The sequence below is a fragment of the Equus quagga genome, chromosome 9 (assembly GCF_021613505.1).
Source record: "Equus quagga isolate Etosha38 chromosome 9, UCLA_HA_Equagga_1.0, whole genome shotgun sequence".
NCBI classification, from domain to species: Eukaryota; Metazoa; Chordata; class Mammalia; order Perissodactyla; family Equidae; genus Equus; species Equus quagga.
In genome coordinates, this window is record NC_060275.1 from 86,588,321 (window position 1) to 86,609,417 (window position 21,097).

The 21,097-nt window shown below is 37.8% G+C and overlaps 1 protein-coding gene across 4 annotated transcripts in view; it reads right to left on the reverse strand.

Annotated features, from left to right (window-relative positions):
• The window catches only part of NNT (nicotinamide nucleotide transhydrogenase), a 78,638-nt gene that overhangs the window by 50,086 nt on the left and 7,455 nt on the right, over positions 1–21,097 (reverse strand). For all 4 annotated transcript variants that reach the window (XM_046672486.1, XM_046672485.1, XM_046672483.1 and 1 more), the window contains exons 3-7: positions 19,191–19,420; positions 16,525–16,742; positions 13,217–13,304; positions 8,314–8,402; positions 4,304–4,491 (exon numbers count right to left, since the gene is read on the reverse strand). In XM_046672486.1, the coding sequence (XP_046528442.1) occupies positions 4,304–4,491; positions 8,314–8,402; positions 13,217–13,304; positions 16,525–16,742; positions 19,191–19,420 (813 nt within the window). The remainder of the gene's footprint in view (positions 1–4,303; positions 4,492–8,313; positions 8,403–13,216; positions 13,305–16,524; positions 16,743–19,190; positions 19,421–21,097) is intronic.

Genomic DNA, 21,097 nt, shown 5'->3' on the forward strand with positions numbered 1-21,097 from the left:
AGGCTGCACCAATCCTGATTTTCCTGCAGACTGTGAAATCTGTCTGGTTTGGCCTCATATGTGTGAGGCCCTTGCATAACAGGGGAAAATACCCCCTCCTAATTCTCCAGAGTCATGTAAAATTACTACAGGGGCCCTTTGAGAGGTGTATTCTAAGGCCCTAATTGGTATAGATAAAAATAAAAAGTACTGTTACCCTCATCTGGATTGTGCCTAAAAAGAGGTCCAAGTATACATGGCCTAAGGTATTACACTTTATAAGCAAACAATGAATTTCCTAGCTGATAGGACACTGTCTAACTCCTGAACAGACCTTCCACTACTTTCTAATTCTGTCTCCTGAGAGGTCCAGCTAACCACCTCAAATCGCAAACTGGGCAAGTGTCCTAGTTTTGAAAATTTAAGAAAGCTAGGATTCCATCTTTAAGTAGCCTCGCAATGTTTCTATCCAAAAGTGAGCCAACAGAGCGTGCTCTCTCTCTCCTTGGATAGCACTGGAAAAATAAAAGGGATTGTACCAATCGAGACCTAAGAAAAGTACCCGGAAGGATTAGCTCAGCAATATTTGCTGAGCCACTGTTATGTACAAGGCCCTATCCTAGTACCCAACAGGACAGCAGTAAACCAAACACTCCTGGTGCATGCACAGGGAGACAGGGCAACTAAGGAGCAGTGAGACTGAACTACTGGAATCTGAGGCACAGGCAAAGTGCTACAAATGCAGAAAAAGGAGTGTTTACTACTGAGTAGGAGATGGCAGAAACTGTGGAGGAAGTAGTAACTGAGTTGAGTAGGATTTCAGAAGGCAGGGACAGCATTCCAAAGAGAAGAAAATATGTGCAAAGGCCTGAAGGTCCTTGGCCTATTTGCGGAGACAACAGCAGCCAGCATGACTGAAATCAGGCCCAGAGAGTATGAAATTAGTTTAAAATGCATCCTGAAAGCTAACACAGGACTAGAAACTGAAAGGCAACCTCACAAAGGAGTGCAAACTTTACAGCACAGGTGATTCGGGAGAATGCGATCCAATCCTGATCACTTTAGATGGGCTTTATCTAGTGATGCTGGGAACCCGAGTGGTCCAAGATACCGTCATCATTACTAAACAAAACCCCAGGCTTTCCGATAGCCATGGTTCAATTACAAAATAAGGGCAACACCTGAGGTGTGGAAAGGGTGAGCTGGAAAGCTAGATGACCCTATGAAGCTTATCATTTTTTAATTAGGTGGTTATCAGGAAAGAATTTAATGGAAAAGGTTGTTTCTATCAGGGTTGACTCAGCATGTGCTCCACAGTACTCCTAATTCTCACTGGAATTTAGGCGAAATTTGCCTAACAGTCAGTCAGTGCTAAACCACTATGCTTCCTCCTCACACCACCCCAACACTCCCCTCCCTAACTTACCAACCAGATTTTCAATCTGATTCCTTCTCTTTCTGATTACATATTCCAAGTCTCTAAAAGGGTTCCAGAACAATAGGGATGCTGAAAATCTCTCATGTCTCAAAAAGTTTAGCAGAAAAGTTTATGAGCACAGCCTAAACATTACCAGAGAGCGGGGCTATCTTACTTTTTAATGGTAGCCCCAAAGGTCAAAGAGCTGGACAGCAAGGTAGGGAGCTTTCCCTTGTGCGCACAGTACCACAAAATGGGACCAGCAGCAGGGCTCTATCCTGAAGTTACCTACATTAATGAAATTCTAGCCTTTAACCCATCACCCAATCAAATCTAAGGGGTCTAGACGACGGTGCAAGTAAGCGGTACAAGATACCAGGCAGGATAATACCTAGCCGGCTACAGAAATATTTCATTCCATGTACAATCTACATAAGAACAATGTTACTGTTTTTTCCAACCCACTGACTGATGTGTGCCTAGGAGGAATGAAAATTTACTAACTCCATAAGATTGCTAGCTGAAGCTAGCTACCTGCCAGCGTCCCTCTCTCAACCTTCTTGTCCATGCCAGGTCTTCAGTACAGCCACGGAGATCTCCGTGAAAGGAATCTCAGCCTGGAGAACTTCTGACATTTCACTTAATCCCCTTTGGATTCGTTCAAGGAAAACATTAGAACAACTTCTGCCCCAAGAGTCTTTCAGGAGCTAGACACCAACAGGTGACCCACGCAAAGGCTCAGGACATAAACCAGCAAAGGTACAATGCCAAGGACACTGTTTTTCACAGAGCATTAGTGCCTTTATATAATCTTTTCAATCATTTTTTTAAATGCTCATGCTTTCAGGTTTCAGTCCCCAAGGGATATGAAAGATCTTTAAAAAGATCATCTTCTTCCTTATAACAATCTAATTAACTTTTGTCTTTTTTTGGTTTTCAAACAAGTAACAGAAAGGTCCTTCTCAGCCCAGCCTTCTGAGCACGAGCTCCGGGCCGATCCACTGGTCAAGGGCTTTGCACAAGTTTAACGCGCTCTGAGCAGACCACGGCTTCAGAAAAGGCTGAAAGCGGGAAAGGCTCAGTGGAACAGACTAACAAAACTTCTTCAACAAGTCTTCTTTAAGACTATTATACAATTTGACCTTTTACTAAAGTAAACGTATCATAAACTACTTAAAAAAATAAGATAGTATAGGGGGTAGGCCCTAAAACGCTGTATGTGTTTTAAATAAGAAATCTTGAGTTCTAGCACTCACTTCAAGCTTTATAATCAATAATAATTCTATATACTGTGTCCAAATTATCCTCAGTTCTTTATTAAGCGTCTGACTTGACTAAAACCAGCTTCACTTCTACTCCATGAGGAAATGTTTTAGCACCCTCTACTGGCCACTTCTTACATCTGGTCAGCTCACAACTCTCCTCAACCTGCGGCTACCTTTCAAAGGTCAGACAGTGGGTACAGCACAGGCCACCCTATCCTTCGAAACTGAGCCAGGAGTCCCTGAAACGAAACAAACAGACAAATCCTGAATTGCCCTCCTGCCACTGCTTGTTCATGAGTCTTGTTTGCTGGCAGATTTCACAAATACCACCCTGGGCCCTAGCTTGCCTGATCTGTATCCACCTCCAGTAACCAACCCTGGGCCTCATTTCTACACTCACAGATTCTTCTACAGGCTGAGCCCACATCACCCTCCTGCCGGTCCGCTTCATCTAGTCAGCTCTGGAGGGATGGGGGTGTCTGGTGAGACCAGCTCACCTATCAAGTATCACCTGGGTAAACAGAGGACAGAAATAAGAGCTTGGGAGGCACGTTTTCCCCTAAAAACTCAGAAATATGATGTCAATCAACCACCTGCCCTTGGCTTCATATTAGCCAGATTTTTTGGCGGTGGCAGGGATACCAGAAAAGAACTTCTCCTCTCCCATGACCTCATGACAAAGCAGCTTCTCCTAATTTTCCACAGTTCTCTAGAGAAAGCAAGGCACCTTTAGTAAGATCTAACACAAGTAACCATGAACCCTGTCAGCTCCCATTATCTGGCCCACTTTCTTTCAGATGAAAAATATTAGAGTCAGCATGGTACTCATTATTCAATAACAGAAGGAAAGAACAGGAGAAGAGAAGACGTAAAACTATAAAAGGTGGAGAGTTTCTTCATTCCCAAAGCTTGCTGGATCAAGCTACTGTTAACTGATGAACAACTGCTGATTGATTTGGCGTCAATCATCTATTGAGTGAAAAATATTCTTTAGAAGAGGATATTGTAAAGGGACTGGCAAGTAATTCCTGCCAGCAAAGAGCTCACGATCTGGTTGCAAAGACCAAGCATCAAAGCAAATAATTAGAAAGTGACAAAGTGGCATATTCTTAAGTTAAAAAATATATACTTGGAATTCCATAAATACATACACGCACACACAAAAACTCCCCCGCCATGTATGGAAAAATGATCATCAAAATATTAATAACAGTCATCTCTGGTGGAATTTCAGATTATCTGTACTTTTTTTCCTCCATATTTGTCAGTACTGTTTGAATTTCCTACAATAAGAAAGCATATCTTAACAAACAGAACAGAAATAAATTAAATATTAATTTATCAAGGGTGTAAACAGAGGAAATTCCCTACTAATTATTATACATAGAATATGATCTATGAACACAGCTATATAAAAATACACAGAAAAAAATGAAAGAAAATATACCCAATTATTTACAACCATTATCTCTAGGGCCCACAGTGATTTTGTCTTTTCTACTTTTCATATGCTTTCTCATTGTCTAACACTTTTACAGCAAAAATTGATCTTTACTTAAATTCGAATGTTAAATTTTCACCCTTATTTTAAAATACCATTAGTGAAGGTGCTTGACCGATGCCCATCGACTTGATGACACACCTGGAATAAGCGCCGTGCTGATAAGGATGTCCACTTCCTTGCACTGTTGAGCAAAGAGTTTCATTTCGGCTTCAATGAATTCCTTGGACATCTCTTTTGCATATCCTCCTTGTCCTTCGCCAGATTCCTTCAAGTCTACCTCTAACGGCTCAGCACCAAGAGACTTGAACTGCTCCAAAGCTGCAGCTCTGGCAACGACAGAAGGGAAAGCAGTGGTTATTTTAGGCCCCTGATACAGGAGTCAAGATCATCACTTACACGTACATTTTTTAAAAGGGCAAACTGTATATATTCAAAAGTGCAGTCCTTCTTTTGACGTCTCTGACTGGACTATTTCAATTTTTTTCTAAAGGCAGATAATACTTTTCTAATATTTTTTTCTGGAAAAAAAACATATAGGGAATTCCACCTTCTACTTAGTTAAGTTACAAAAAGAATTTCACCATTGCCAACTCTAGTAATCAATTATGCTTCTTGTGGCCCCACTGCCAATGATGATGTGAGATTTGACCTACAATAAGACTTGACATCATTCAAATCACTCAAGTTGAGGTTTTTCATTTGTAAATGTTAGGATTTATGGGGACTTTTCCCATATAAATGACTTATTTAGAAATATTTTAACGAAGTGATTTTTGCCTCCAGTCCTCATTAAATTGTGTTTGAAAAAAGCAACCTATAAACGGCATAAATGGTAAAATGTAAAGAGCCAACATATTTAAGTTATATAAAAATACATTCAGTTTAAAAATAAATAATGTAAATGTTAGCCAAGCTCTGTGCACGGGTTGGAAAACCAGAGCCAACAAAGATCTCAGCTTTGTGGTGCACAATGTGTTTAACTCACCAACATCCATCCCACTACAGTGAATCGCAAACTTCCCTAATGACAATGATCACTGCAGGTACTTGTCAAAAATTCAAATTACCAAGCCCCTTCCCAGACCCACTGAATTACAATCTCCAGCAGAGAGGCCAGAAGCTATATTTTTAGGAAGAGCTGCAGGTAATTCTTGCCATCATGGAAGTTTGGGAAACTCTGGTCTGAGCCCATCAGTCCCTAGCAACTGTCATGCTCAGGGAATGGACACAAAGGGTAGGATGTAAAAGGGCAGAAACGACATGGTTGAGCAAGAGGTTCTCTCCCTTTCTGCTGGCTAGAGCAAGGAAGCTTGTAACCAGGATTGCCTAGGGAGGTCAACTTGTGACACAAAAAAAATCAGCCAAAGCTGAGAACAGCAGAAAGAAGAGACAGAAGGAAGCTGGTCCCAGATAGCACCAATGAGCCACTGACTCTAGCATGAAAAGGAAGTCCTTCCCACAGCTTTTCACTTAGGCAGGATAAGGCATTTTCTTATAGTTTAAGCCAATATTCCTACTGGTATTTCTAATCAGCCAAAGGGATATAGACCTTTAAAGTTTTAGAAATGTCTACTGTTTTTAATGAAATAAGAAGAATTCAAAATGATATGTACGTGTGTGTGTATAAATATATATAAAATGATCCCAATTTTATTCAAAACGTATCTACATAAAAATCTGTAAGAAATTACACCAAAAAATCATTAGCAATTATATCTGGCTGAAGTACAAAAGATATTTTTATTTTCTTCCCTAGGTTTTTCTGTATTTTTCAATAATGAACACGTATAATTAAAAACATAAATGCTATTTTGGAATCTTTGCCTTCAAAATAATTTTATCATTTAAAACTATTATAATATATCAAAATTTAAGGTTGAATTTCTTTTAACCCAAAAATTCCATTTCTAGGAATTTATCCCAAGGAAATAATGAGATATCTCCAAATACATAGGTTCTTACACATGCATATATACAGTATTGGTTATATTTAGTACAAACGTCCATTTATGGAGGACTAGTTAAATAAGTCACTCTACTTCTATACAATGGAATCCCACGCAGCCATTAAACACATTTGTAGGTAAGTGAAGACCTTCATGATCTACTGTTAAGTTAAAAAAGTAAGTTAAATAGTGCTATTAGTAAAATTACATTTTTAATTAATGTGTAGAAAAGGGAACATGTACTAAAATGTTGGTAGTTATCTCTAGGCAGTAGGATTTAGGGTATTTTATTTTCACTTTTTGTACTTTTTTATATTCTTCTGAAATGGGGGAATAAGCATGTATTGTTTTTATGATCAGAAGGAAAGTAAACTAGATAAGCTATAAAATTGATTATATTTCCCTTTATATTATATAAAATAAGGCTAATTATCCCTACTTTACAGAGTTATTGTAAAGAACAAATAAAACACAGCATATAGCACAATGCCTGGAAGAGAGAAAGCATTTAGTATGAGTGTCTGAAAACTACAGCTCTTGAACTGTCAATTGTTTTTGTAAATAAAGCTTTATTGGAACTCACACACATACAAAAAGAAAGATAAAAAAGAAAATAAAGATTTTATCTTTCTAAACTTTGTAACACAGGTATTAGGCAAGATACTACTATTGTTATGAGGGGAATCTCCTAGCTATTCTTTGAAAAAATTCAAAAATCATATCCCTTTAAGATTACTGGGCAATGAGCTGTCCTTAAGTTTTTAGGATGTTTAACTGAAAATATATACCATTCAGTCTTCCAACAAAAATTTATAACGAAGTGTGCTTTCCAATACATTTGGATTTCATATTTATAATATGATACCAACTTCTTATCTCAAAATAGTGATTAGAATTAATGAGCTATAATCCTTAGAAAAGTATTATATCAGTTCAGCCATATCTTTCTTCATTGTGTACTTGAGTTATCTGAACAAACTAAATAAAAATGGAGTTAAGCAACAGCCATATTCCAGCTGTCGACTCTGTACACAGTCAAAACCAATGACATCAATAGAATCTAATAAGTTCTCAGTAGTTAACCCAACACTGAGTTTCAAATCATCTCTAAGTCAAATATATACATTTCTACTCTAATACTACTGTCCACTACAGTGAAAACTTGAACAACCTGCTTTCTCCAGGCTTGGAGGTATTCAAAAACTTCACATTAGCAAATATCAAAAATTAAAAGATAGGACTAATATGCTTAACTCTGGCTATCCTTGGCTTCCGCCTTGGTTACTTCAGAAACAGCTTTTCTCACTTCAGCAGGACAGCCTTTATCAACGCATCACTTCTCTAACTCCAGGTAAACACTGTAAACTGTATTCTATGGAACACTCTTTACTCTGAAAAGTTACAATCTTTCCAAATTTTTTTTTTAACATTCTAAATTCAAGATTAGCAGTGGCATTATTCTTCTATTGACTGCAGCTGATAATAAATAACTACGTTTCAACCTTGAAAAAGTATTGGAACACATAAATGATAACAATACTCGATAAGCATTTGATAAAATCTAGTATCTAGTGTCTTCTGAAAGGAAGAACAATTTTAATCAAACTTTAAAGAAATTCTATGAAAATGTTGATATGTCTGCTTTAAAGAAATATACAAAGAACATAATCAAGTACTTTCACTCAGGGGCTCTACCGCCGCCCAGTCAGCTTTATCTGCTCCCATCCACTCAAGACAGAGCACCCCCCGCATCCCCCAGTCTGTTCTCCAAGATGTCTCCTGTACTACTTTTCTTCATACAACAAACAGCTTTGCTCATGCCCTGCCTGGTGCCTAAACGCATTTGGAACAGAAATAGAACATGGCAGAGCAACAGGTTAGAAAGTCAAGAAAGAGAGAACTCTTGTCCAATTGGTAGTCTACATGAAAAAACAAAACTGAATGTGAAGAATTACTTTTGAATTCTTTTGTTTTTTAAATTATTCTGCTGTCCTGAGTCTGGGTTCTTAAATTTTTTTCCACTAAGTAATACTTTTTTCACTTTTGAGTTAACTTTGGAAAAGTAGAAACATTTTTAAATGGAAAGAGCACATATAGCAGTTTTCAACGTGCTACATCCATTTATAAATTCTGAGGAAAGCATACTACCCACCTGAAACAAAATGTTTTCACCGTAACAGCAATCACTAGTAAAGCACTCACCTCGTGTCAAAACCTCGAACAATTGCACCCATCGACTTCGCGGCACCTGCAGAAGCCAGCCCAGCAACGCCACCACCAACTATCAGAATCTAGGGAAAAAGGCAGAATCGGCATGTTCTAAATAAACTTCATTATCAACTGATTATGAAAAACCATCAACTAAGAGCTATCAGTGCCTGGTACACAGCATTCAATAATACCCCTGGTGGTCCTGTTGGTGACAACCAGCCCTCAATAAACGTACTGAGTGCATAGACTACTCTTTAACTGAAACACCACTGGAATTCTTTTTCCACCACTGTTTTTAAAAATTTAGCAAAGGAACAACTGCTGGCAAAGGCCAAAGACCTTTGAAAAACAGCCCGACAGCCAGCATCTCAGTGCAAAAGCAACATGCAGCACAATCAGCATTACATTTGTGAAAGATTAACCAGTTATTTCCCACTGTATAAAAGCTACTTCTATGAAAATGCTCAGTCTAGCATTTTAGCTATCTCACCCCTCTCAAATTTTAAGGTTTTTCTATGTTCATAAAATATCAAAATAAGTTTCAAAGATGGATACAACAGTAGTGAAACATCTACTCCAACCCCTATTTTGAACTGAAAGGAAGAGCAGGTGACCAACCACCTAATTTTGAACCATTTTGAATGAACTGTACCTGAAATGCAAAGCAATGTAACTAATCTCCCTAACCATGGAAGGATCAGAGCCAAGAAAACCAAAGAATTCCTCAGAAACAAGTCTCCCCCGTCTTCTAAGCAGCAAAATAAGAACAGTGTTGTCTCCAGTCTAGAGTGGGCCCTCCAGAGAAAAGTCCTATTATACTTCCCAGTCAATTGATGGCAACTCCTTGTTGCTGAAAAACAAAAGTCACCCACAGAAAGAGTGAAGTTTATAAATTCCCCCACCCATCATGCCCACACCTCCTTCCCCCTTTTTAAGAAGACTCAGCTAGTGGAACTGTGCTCCAGTGACCCCTAGGCAGGGTCTCAGAGATCACATGAATTGATCTTGACAGCGATGGTTTGTTGGGGGAGCGGAAGGTCGTCTACAGGACAAAGACGGACCAGAGGGAACAAGCAACAAGCAGGCTCTGTGCTCCAAGGCACCAACCCCGCTCCACACTCTACAGCCTCACCACTGCTAAAACAATGAAATAAAAATAAAATAAAATAAGTAAAAATTAGAGGACCAAGCCGTTATCCTGAATCAAGAAATAACAGAAGATCCCATAATTTAAAAGACAGAATTGCACAAGAACAAAGCTATGTAGATCTTACAAAAGGAATTTACTCTTTCACTGCAGCATGGGGTGAAGAAAAAGACAGAGATTAATAGTCAGAGAGCTTCAGTTCAAATCCTGACACCGCTACAGACTAGTTCTGGGTGACCTTGAGCAAACTGCTTAGCATCTGCAATAAAGCAGTCAAAACATCTTCCCAGAAGGTTGTTACACTGAACGATAAATCAAAAGCACTGACAGCTAACTGGCACACCATAGACATATACTCAAGAAGCAGCAGGTTAAGGGCAAGGGAAAGGAACCAACTTTAGAAATGTTCTTGATTTCGAGTCATGTAACCTGTTCCTCTCCACTTTCCCCATCTCAGTAAAGGGCACTAACTGTGCACACAATTGTTCAAGTCAAAATAGGGAGGTCGTCTTGAGTCCTCCCTTTGTGCATATTTCCACCTCCAATCCATCAGCAAGTACTATGGGTGTTAACCCCCAAAGATCTCCCAATCCATCCCCTTCTTTACATCTCTATTGCCACCACCTTCCCAGGGCACTATTTCTGTAATCAATTCCTAACAGATCGTGCTTTCACTCTTCTCTCTACTATCCATTCTCTCACAGAACAGTTGGATGATTTTCTGTAACCCTTGTGAAATAACAGAAAATATATATATTGGTTTCTGCCCCCGGTTCCTGGCACAGAGTTCCTAAAATTTCTCTAATTTCCTAAGTGAGAAGAGTACTAAGGGCATCTTTTGTTCTAACATTTGGTCTTTGGCCCCAGTTCCTGACACAGGGATCCTAATTCCCTTGGAATTTCCTGGGTGATAGCAGTGTCTTTTGTTATAATGAGGTGACTGTTGGTGGGCTCTTGGCTGGGGGCAGGTCACCAGAAAAACCAAGCCATGATTACAAGTTGGGAATTTTCAGCCCCATCTCTCGTTCTCTAGAGAGAGGAGAGGGGCTGGAAATGGAGTTAACGATCGATCATGCCTATGTGATGAAGCCTCCATAAAAATCCCAAAAGTACGGGGTTCGAAGAGCTTCCAGGTTGGTGAACATGGAGGTGCAGGGGGAGTGGTACGCCCAAAGAGAGCATGGAAGCTTCATGCCCCTTCCCACCTACCTTGCCCCACACATCTCTTCCATCTGGACATTCATCTGTACCCCTTAACGTATCCTTTTATACTAAACTGGTAAACAGCAAGTAAACTGTTTTCCTGAGTTCTATGAGCCACTCTAGCAAAGTAAATGAACCTGAGAAGGGGGTCATGGGAACCTCCGATTTATAGTCGGATCAGAAGCACAGGTAACACCTGGTCCTATGATTGGTATCCGAAGGGGGATGGGGGCAGTCATGTGGGGCTGAGCCCTTAACCTGTGGGATCTGACATTATCTCCAGGTAGATAGTGTTAGAATTGAGTTAAATTGTAGGACACCCAGCTAGTATCACAGAATTGCTTGGTATGGAGAAAAACCCCACACATTTGGTGACCAGAAGTGTCAAAAGTGAAGTGTTCTACGTGAAAGTAAAGGAGAGATACAGGAGCAAGAGTGAAGTTTTTCTAAAACAATCCTAAATGTGACATTTTCCTCATCTGCAAGAGAATCTGAACTCTATAACATGACCTATAAGAGAGGCCCCACATCATCCAGCACTACCCTACCTTTCCAATATCCTCTCAGATCACTCTCCACCTTGCTCACCACACTCCAAGACCAATGGCTTTCTTTACTCTTCTAGAACACACTGAACTCTTTCCCATCTCAGGGACTTTTTATGTGCTGTTCCTTTTACCTGGAATGCTAAACCCCTCCTTTCTTTCCTTCCATCCGTTAGGTCTCAGCTCAAATGTGAAAGGAGCCTTCCTCATCACCCTAACTAAAGTAGCTTGCTCCCATGACCCACTATCATATCACCATGTTCATTTCTTTTATATCTAAAATTACCTTGTATACTTATTTGACTGTTTATCTCCTCACTATGGCCCCTACCAGAATGGAAGTTTCATGTGGCAGGGATCTTGTTCGCCCTGTTCATGCCATATCCCCAGCTCCTAGAACAGCGCCTGACGTACCACAAGCCTTCAACAGATTGATTTTAGCTCATTCTAGACAAGTAAGAACGCTCCACGTTTAAAGGAAACCCAAATAAAATATTATGCAATCTACTTTGATAAGCCCATCTAGTGTCTAATTCTTCAATATCAGAAAACTATTTCTGACATGTAACCAAAGTCCCTTAAGCTACAATTTACATTCTCAGAAAGACAGTCACTTTTCCACCTCTTAAAGGCTGATGATTCCCCTTCCTTTAGGGACTCTTTTGTTTCACTTTTTCATCCCTTATATTCACAGCTTTCCTCTCAACTTCCACATGCTTCAAGAAAGATTCTAACCAAAATTGAGTAGCGGATCTGTGTATCAAAGCATTCAGCCAGTTTAAGAACAGCATCCAGCTTCTGGCCACAAGTGCCAGGTGTACTCTTATAATCCTGAGAAAGAGATCAAAATGTAACCACTTCACACATCACATCTCGGGTTGTTGCTCCTACTTTCTTGCTAAGTACTCTGTCTCCACTTGAACCACTTGCCATTTTCTTCACCTGGCCTTTTTTGAAAGCAATATATAACTAGGTTTCTCAAAGCTGCTATTATCTTTTTTTTCATTTTTTCTAGGAGATTTACTTCGTGTGAGAACTCTGGGTCTATATGACAAAGTTCTCAAGAGCAGGAAGCACCAAGTAAACCTGTACCCTTTGGACAGAGTATACTCTGCAGGTAGATGACAACATTTAAAGTCCTCTTTCCTATACCTTGCCAAACTGCTTACATTGTTATTTGGTCACAATATAATCTATTCTTTCACCTAGCCATCCCCACCTCTTGTCAACTGCTCCTCTCTGCTCTCGACCTAGATTAAAGAAACTGCACCCTTTCCCTCTGCCAAATACTGATTACACCACCTCCTGATTTCTGTCCTCTTGACCTAAAACTTGACAAAAAGTGAGGAAACCAAGACAATTATTTCCTATGAACCAAAATATGTTGCAACAATTGGGAAATTGAGAATTTGCTGAATGGTATCTTGAAGCTTTTTAGAAAATTAGTAACAAAAAGAACAAGTTATCCAAAATCCCTTTAAAATTCAGGTTAGTGGGGCCAGCCTGGTGGCATAGTGGTTAAGTTTACACACTCTGTTTCAGCAGCCCAGGGTTCACAAGTTCAGATCCCAGGCGCAGACTTGGCACCACTCATCAAGCCATGCTATGGTGGAATCCCACAAAAAATAGAGAAAGATTGGCAGAGATGTTAGCTCAGTGGCAATCTTCCTCAAGTAAAAAGAGGAAGACTGGCAACAGATGTTAGCTCAGGGACAATCTTCCTCACCAAAAAAAAAAAAGAATTCAAGTTAGTAAGTCAAAAACAGAAAAACAGACTAGAACAATCTTCTAGATTGACATTTCTAATGTCAAAATTCTTTTTTTTCAAGCAATCTTAAGCAGCTATGAGGATCTACCATATATGTGTAACATGCCACAAAAATCATCAGTGTGAAGTTAACAAGTAACAAAAATTTTAAAATAACTGTATTTTAAGACCATACATACCCTTGCCTTTAATTAATTCATAATATGAAGAAACATTAAAAGTTTTACCTACCTTAGCTGGCGGAACTTTTCCAGCAGCTGTGATCTGACCAGTAAAAAACCGTCCAAAATGATTTGCTGCTAGTACAACAGCCTTATAACTTAAAAAAAATAGATAAACAAATACATGGATAAATAATTCCATAACATGAAAGATCTTAGGCTCATATATCATCATTCATCAATTAAGCTTTAACTGTCAAATAATAATAGGTAACATTTATATAGTATCTACTATGTGTCAAAAAAAAGTTCTAAGTGCTATTTCTTATTCCTTTAATCTTCACCACAATCCTAAAGATGGGTACAAGTATTATCTTCATTCTCTAGGTGAGGAAACTAAGACACAGAGAGATGAAGAGACTTGTCCAAAGTCCCTCAGCTAATAAATGGCAAAGCCAAAAGTCTAACCCTGGCATCTTGCCTCCGGAAGCACACTCATCCATAATGCTCCCTGGTCTCTTTATAACAAATACTGCAGAAGATCAGTTGTGATCAAAAAAAAAAGAAATGAAGGAAAGACAAGAAAAGGCAAACAATGGTTTTCTTTTGGGGCTAGGACTACAGATACTTCAAACTTTCTGTTTTACTTTACTGTCCACGTTGTCTTTGACAACTACGTAGTATTTATATGATGGGGGAAAACTTTAAAATAAAAAAAAAATTAGATTAGGTACATGATTGTACATAATAAAATTCCAACCTCAGAACGAAAAACACTTCCCTTGATGTCTAATGGTTGAAAGCAGGGAATTTTGAGACACAGTGACCTCAGTTCAAGTCCTAGTTCTATCACTAACTAGTTTTGTGATCTTGGGCAAATTTCTTTAATTCTCTAATCCTTGGTTTCCTCATCTATAAAGTGGGACAAAGAAAGCATCTACCTCTTAGTGTTCTTAGGAGGGCTAAATGAGATAATGCAGGTAACACGCTCAGCATAAAGCCTGTCACTTAAGTGATTGGTAAATATTAGTATTTTTAGCTAAGGAAACACTATTTGCAACAAAACTAGTAAAATATACCATCTTTTCTTTAATAGGATATTTTTACTATTACACTAATTTCATTTTCATATCATTTTACACTTAAAAGGCACTTTTTCACATTCTTACTCAGGAACACACACTCTACCTTAATATTACAATCTAACTATTTAATGTGAAGCTCCATCTGCTAGCTGGAAACAAAATCTTTCCCTCATCATATTTTCATAAATATAATAATTAATGCAAAAGCATGTAACGGTTACCACTATTAATTTCAGTTAAATCATATTAGAGCAGGAAAACAGCATTTTAGAGATTACATTATTTGTTTGTCTTCTGAATCCAAGTGATAGAAATTTTCAAAGAGTAAACATGATAAAGATTCAAAGGCCATTGTAAGAAATTAATTTTGGAATTAATATTTTAAAAGATTCAGTTGCTATACTAAAGAAAATAACAAGAACGAGGCTAATTACACAGGAAATGCACAAGAAAACGTTGATAGTGAAAAAAAGTGATAAAAGTGGGCCTTTTTTTGATAAGAAAAAAGATCAGAATGAACATCAATAAACTTGGAGAGGCATGTCTTCACTGTAATATGGCTGTGTGTGAGTTAGGCAGATAATGATTTATCGCACATTGTATGGGTGTGTATACCAGATGATTCATCTCAAATTATGCTCCTCGCATGTATCAGCTCAGGACATAAGATAGTGATTCTTTAAATTGTGCCCCATTGATGTCCAAAGGTTCAAATTTCAGCCAACTCTGGGGCCAGAGTGGGTGGGATAGAGAACAGACATGTTTCTGGACACCCCTCCATCCCTCAATTCAACTAAGGCCACTCTGCTCTTAATTGGGTTTGTTTACATTGCCTCAAAATATTTCATTTGCTCAAAAGATTCTGCAGCTAAAAACCACTGATCTAGAGCTGCTGGTTTTGATAACCTTTCACATACATGCATTTCACATCACAAAATCAACAGCACCCTTAAAGGTTCACATTGTACGTTTTCTATATAAAATTTTAAGTCCCACATTGTGTAACATAACTCTTCTACAAACTAAATAAATATGGCAAAAATTTATTTTGTCCCTTGGTATATAATTTACACCACAAAAAGCATCTTCAAACCAGTCATTTGCCATATTACATTAAGGACAAGAAAATGTATTTTTAACTAGTTATTTTTGTTTATTGCATCTCATTTATATCAAAAGCGAAACCCAAAGTAGGATCCGTGCCATATCTGATATGTACACCTAAGACCTAAAACCTAAGAAAACCTTCAGCTCATGTGTTAGGCCATAAAAGTCTTTATTCAGGTTCATCTTTCTTTCATGTAGTTTTATTTTTCAAACATTTTCATTTGCTCTTGCTTGTTCATATTAGCAAATTGTCTCTACTAATATTTTTCATGCTTAAAATCTAATTCAACTAGTTTCTTACATGAGCTGATTTTGTAAGTATCATCTGATTCCTAGATTTTTCCCACTTTCTAGGTAAAGTCAGCAACACGCTTCACTCACATAGCTATTCCTATACCTCTCCCATGACAGGCACAGCCACACTCCTTTGAGCAGAATGGGCCTTAGAATCTTTCTCAACACAGCACTCCAGACAATAATTGGGGAATGCATTATTGCTGGAGAACAAATGAAGTTTATTGCCGTCTTGGCCTTAAAGGTAAGAGAACACAGTTAGCCCTCAATTATCAATAAGAGTTTTGACACCAGATGAAATTTCCTCAAGTGCAGACATTTTCCCTATTCTTTAAATATTTTATGAATTTAACCTAACAAAACCTAATTAAAATGGCAAATACAACCATTTTTGACCTGTAAAAACAATTTATGTTAACTAAACTTATTGTGGCATTTCACAATATATACATATATCAAATCATTATGTTGTACACCTTAAACTTATACAATGTTATATGTCAGTTATATCTCAATAAAACTGGAAAAAAAACAGCAATTTGAGCCTAATACATACAGGTATTCACACATATACACACATATATGAAATACAGTATATTCCTCACACAAATAATCTGACGGTCATTCCCTTTGGTGGAAGGAAATACTACTTCTCTTCCATTCATGAAGATTAAAAAGGAATGTAAAATAGAGTTCCATATGAAGAGCCATTTGCTATCTGATGACTGTGAAACAATAAAATGAGTCAAAAATAACTTAGTGCACTCTCAAAAGGCTGCAATCTCCAACAATTATTACAAGTAAAATCATTGTGAGAGAAAAGCTACAGTGAGCATGTTTCTGTAGTACCATTGTGCTTTTGTTCGTTTGAAATGGAAAAGAATCAACCTACCCAGCGATGTTGGCCATGGAGCTTAGCGCATCATATCCCTGAGCGATTGTGACTCTTGGAACCTGGTCCATGGCCAAAACTGTAGTTTTTCTTTTGGAAAGTTTATTTAGCAAGTCTGGATTTTGAGCCGGGTAAATAAAACTAATCAGTGTTCCTGATGTCTTTAAAAGGTCAGCTTCATGAACACCTAATGTTGGATTAACCATGGGGGCTCGCACCTGAGAAAAAAATCAAGTCACGGATTAAAAATATAAATACCTCCATCATATTTTTAAGTAAACAAGACAATTGGGTAATATACCATGATTGAAATAATAGTCCAAGAGTAAATCTTTCAGCAATAAATTTCTGACTAAATTCCTAAACAAGGCAAGGCACACAAAGATCTCTGCCATCTACCCTCTGACAGATGACCTATGAACTGGTCTGAGTAAAGAGTACACACACCTGGAAATAGTGTCAGGACAGGTTTGACAATGAACTGTAGTGCAGTGGGGAAATACGGAGGTTCTACAACAAACGTGTTCTCCCAAAACCTATTATTCTGGTAAGATTAAGAGACATTAGAATAAACAGACGGGAAGTTTTTGTTGGGTGTTCAAAGTTTCAATTCTTGCTGATTTGGGTAAGCACAAATGTTTGGAGTAGTAAGAAGTTAAGAACATTGTAAACTAAAATCTCCAGGGCAGTATGTAGAGATTTATCTTCCAGAATATAATTCCAGAGCTTAATATTGCAGAAGAATATTTACAGAGGATCACAATTCAAACTAGCAGCCGTGCTGAACTGAGTTTAAGCAAAAAGCTATAATATATTCTGTTATGCTAAGAAGTATCAAGTCAGTCAATGAACACACACTCCACATTCTTAAAACTTTCAAATATCCATTTTTTAAAGCCGAATTTTTTAAAAATTCCATTTTAAAAGTGTTTTAAACAGTGTTTTACACCCAAGTTTAAAATCAATCTTCAATTAAAGTATATCATTTCCTTAGCTCCCAGTTCACAGCAGGGCTTTTAGGCGAGTAAGCACAGAAAAAACAGCTCTGAGACTTAAGTTTTAAAAGGAAATAGAAACACAAATACTGGGTCAATACTTCCATTTCAGAGTATTTCATCTCAGTTTACCTATGAGGTACCTTTATCTGGCATTCCCCATTTCTGTGGTTGATCTGGTGATGCATGTGATTTTAGGTTCTGGACTTTAATTAAAGACTCTGTGACAAGGTCTATTTTTCCTCAGTGAGAATCTACAATATACATTTAATAAAAATCAGAGGACAACTTTGAATTAGTTCTACCAGCCCCTATCAAATGCTTAGCTGAGACTGCTGGCATCTGAGTGAGTTAAGCCAAAAGAATGTTTCCCTGAATGTGCTTTTCGGATCACTAGTTCCTCAAGATATTAACAAGTTTGACTCAAAAAGAGGTCCTAAGGTCAAGTAGTTGACAGGCAAGTACAGTTTAAGGCAAGTATAAAGTTATATAAGTTTCTATACTATAGGATTTCTCAGTGACTTTAACATGCTCATACACAGCATGAATCTCTAAAAGGAACACAGAGCATTACCAAAACTTATGTGCACTCTACTAAACCTTTTTTGTAGGACATCTCAAAAGATTTTGATCCCTAGAACATACACTGGAATGGATTATACTTATTTTTCTATTTTCTCTAAGCTCTTTTACTATACAAAGTTATATCACCAAGTTTCTGTACACCTAAACACTTTAAAAACTTCAGCTGAATTAGAATTTATCTCCATAACATAACTTCACTATTAATTTTCTATAGCAAAAAGAGTTTTGTGTCTCCTGCAAAAACCATTGTTTTTTAAAAGTATATCAAGTTATTCAGTGAACTTTACATTTAAAAAAAAAGCTATGTGATTGATTCCCCTTTAGAAATTAATACAGAAAAAAGCTGGTCTTTCCTGAAAAAGTCAGAAGCTTATTTTCACCTCATAATCATACTTATATAATCTATACTCCCTGATTGCCTTGGTTGTGGAAGGCTTAGAATTTAAGTTAATGATCAACTCTAGTAACCTATGCTGGACTCTTGACACAGTCTCTCTTCCTTTCTCTGTATTATTTTTTACTTCAGATTTTATTTCTAAAGTTCTTCAGCATATAGATTTCTATTCTATATTACCTTAACACCTTTTATTAAAGTAGGTAAGGCTACCTCGCCACTAGCCCAGTGCTGTTTTCTCCAGAACAGTCCTGCCCTCTCTAGAAATAGCACTAAATGTCAGTTAAATCGCTGTTCCTTCCAGGTATCAGAAGATCACTGAACATTCAGTCCCAGGAGTTCCATGCCTTCTTTCTACTCTAGTAGCAGTTAAATATTCACCTGTGGGTATTTTGGATCTATATGAACCACGTAGCACAAATTTTCCCTAGCCAATAGAAACAGAACTTCCACATAGCAAATGTAAAAAGGAAGATCACTTTTTCTCCTATGGTCAGACATAGATCACATTGACTGATAAAAGTTCTACTGGAACATGAAGAATATTCACAACGTGCAACCATGTCTTTGAGAAAAAGGTATCATTTGAAAATATGAAAAGCCGTAACAATAGAGAAAGCAATTTGACTTTTCTACAAGAAGATTTTGAAAAGACAGCATGCCATAAACAGAAGGGGAAAAGGAATAATTACTTTGACCACCAAATCAGAGGCCAGCACTTCCTTCGCCCCTTGGATTTGGGCACCTGCTGCTCTGTAGTGATCATCGGAGAACTTGGAAGATTCGCCAGCACCTGATTCCACAACAACATTAAAACCCTGCTTCACCAAGGCCTGGACGCCAGCAGGAGACAATGCCACTCGCTTCTCATTTTGGAAAATCTCCTTGGGGACCCCAACAGTCAGTTGCTTATATGGAACTCCTACAAACAAAGGCAAAAAAAAATTTTGGTAGAAAACAACACCAAACATCAACGTCTTAATAACAGAGTTCAGAAAATGAAAATGGGCAGTCTACTCAAAATATACTGCACATACAATTTGGTGTTCAAAATGATGTTTCTGATTCATAATCAAAATTCTTTGACTTTGTTTGATAGATAATGGGAAATTTTTATGCCCACTCTCCTAAAAATTCTAAATATTTTATTTACCCAAATGGTTCCCTTCAAGGCACATGACTAGCTTAGTTTGTTCTCAGGAAAAAATGCATTGAGAGATCACTCACATTGCTAACTCTACTCTTTAAACTAACCATCTCGGGTTTACACTGTCCTCGTACTTACCTTTAAGGATGACAAAAGTAATTAACTATTTCGAAGAACATCTCTATACTAAACACTTCGATGTTCTGTCACACCCAAAGTCCCCTTCCTGGCAATCTGGCCACATAGAATTCCTCCTAGATTTCCAAGTGCTGTATCTTGAGACCGTACAATCTTGGCCACAACTGATTAGAACAGAGGTCAGCAGCCAGGTCAAAAATAATAGTCTACAGGCCAGATATAAGGAAAACCAGCAGTCTATGAAATGACATAGAGGAACTCTGCCCAAGGGCACTCCATGTTAGCCAGTGACTACCCAACCTAACCAGGTTCTCTCTCAGGGAGTTTGATGGGAGACTCACAAAAAAGGTCAAAGAGAACAGAATGGAGCAGCAGCTATTTTTAAGCACTGCCATGAGGTAACTAAAGGGAGGCCAGTAGCAACAGTAGTAGAAACATCAGTAGTGGACACGTGAAGGGGAAATATGAGTCATAGCTACAAGATCCAGAACACCATTCCATTTCTCCAAGTAGCTGAAGGGTTTCTTGGCTCTCATACTTCTCAAGAATCCATACAATAAACTCTCATCACAAAATATAACCTGATACGATTCTGTTCCTTGCACCCAAAGAAGTGTGTATAATACAGAGTTAAAGTATTTATATATGATTCAGAACAGCTTTAGCTAAAATACATTAGTTTCTTCTGTTGTTTTACTCAATATGTGGATATAGATTTTTTTTAAATAAAGAGGATCTGCTTCTATACCTTTTACTAAAGTTCAGGAAGTCTACTCTAGCAATCTAAACTCTGATATACATAATAAGAAAATAAACCAAATTATCTCTATGGAGTAACTTATTAAGGGAGACCTTAGATTAAGTCAATCTAAAAATATCTGCATTTGAACGCAGTCTTAGATCCCACACTACTTAAGCAGTAATAATTGACAGTAAGCCAAAGACAAACATGGGCTGAATCTCACTCTCTACTTGAAGGTCAGGGAAGAAAACAATAGAAAGCTGGAAAATATTTTGGGTTGACGTGCAAAATTAAATCCCATATACTTATCTGGAGTTCACTTATCTGACAACCTCAAATTCTCTAGGCTCTACATACCACAAGTCAAGGAAGCTACCAAAGACAAATGAAGTCACATCACAAGGATTTCGGAGCCAGCCTGAAAGGGCTTCTACTGGCCAAATATGAGACAACTGGAGCATCAAAAAGAATAATAATTAATTGCAATGTAGTAAAACACATCTAGGAATGATAAAATCCATGACTTCATGATGATACTCAAAAAATAAATGAATATTTTTTAAAAGCTTCAT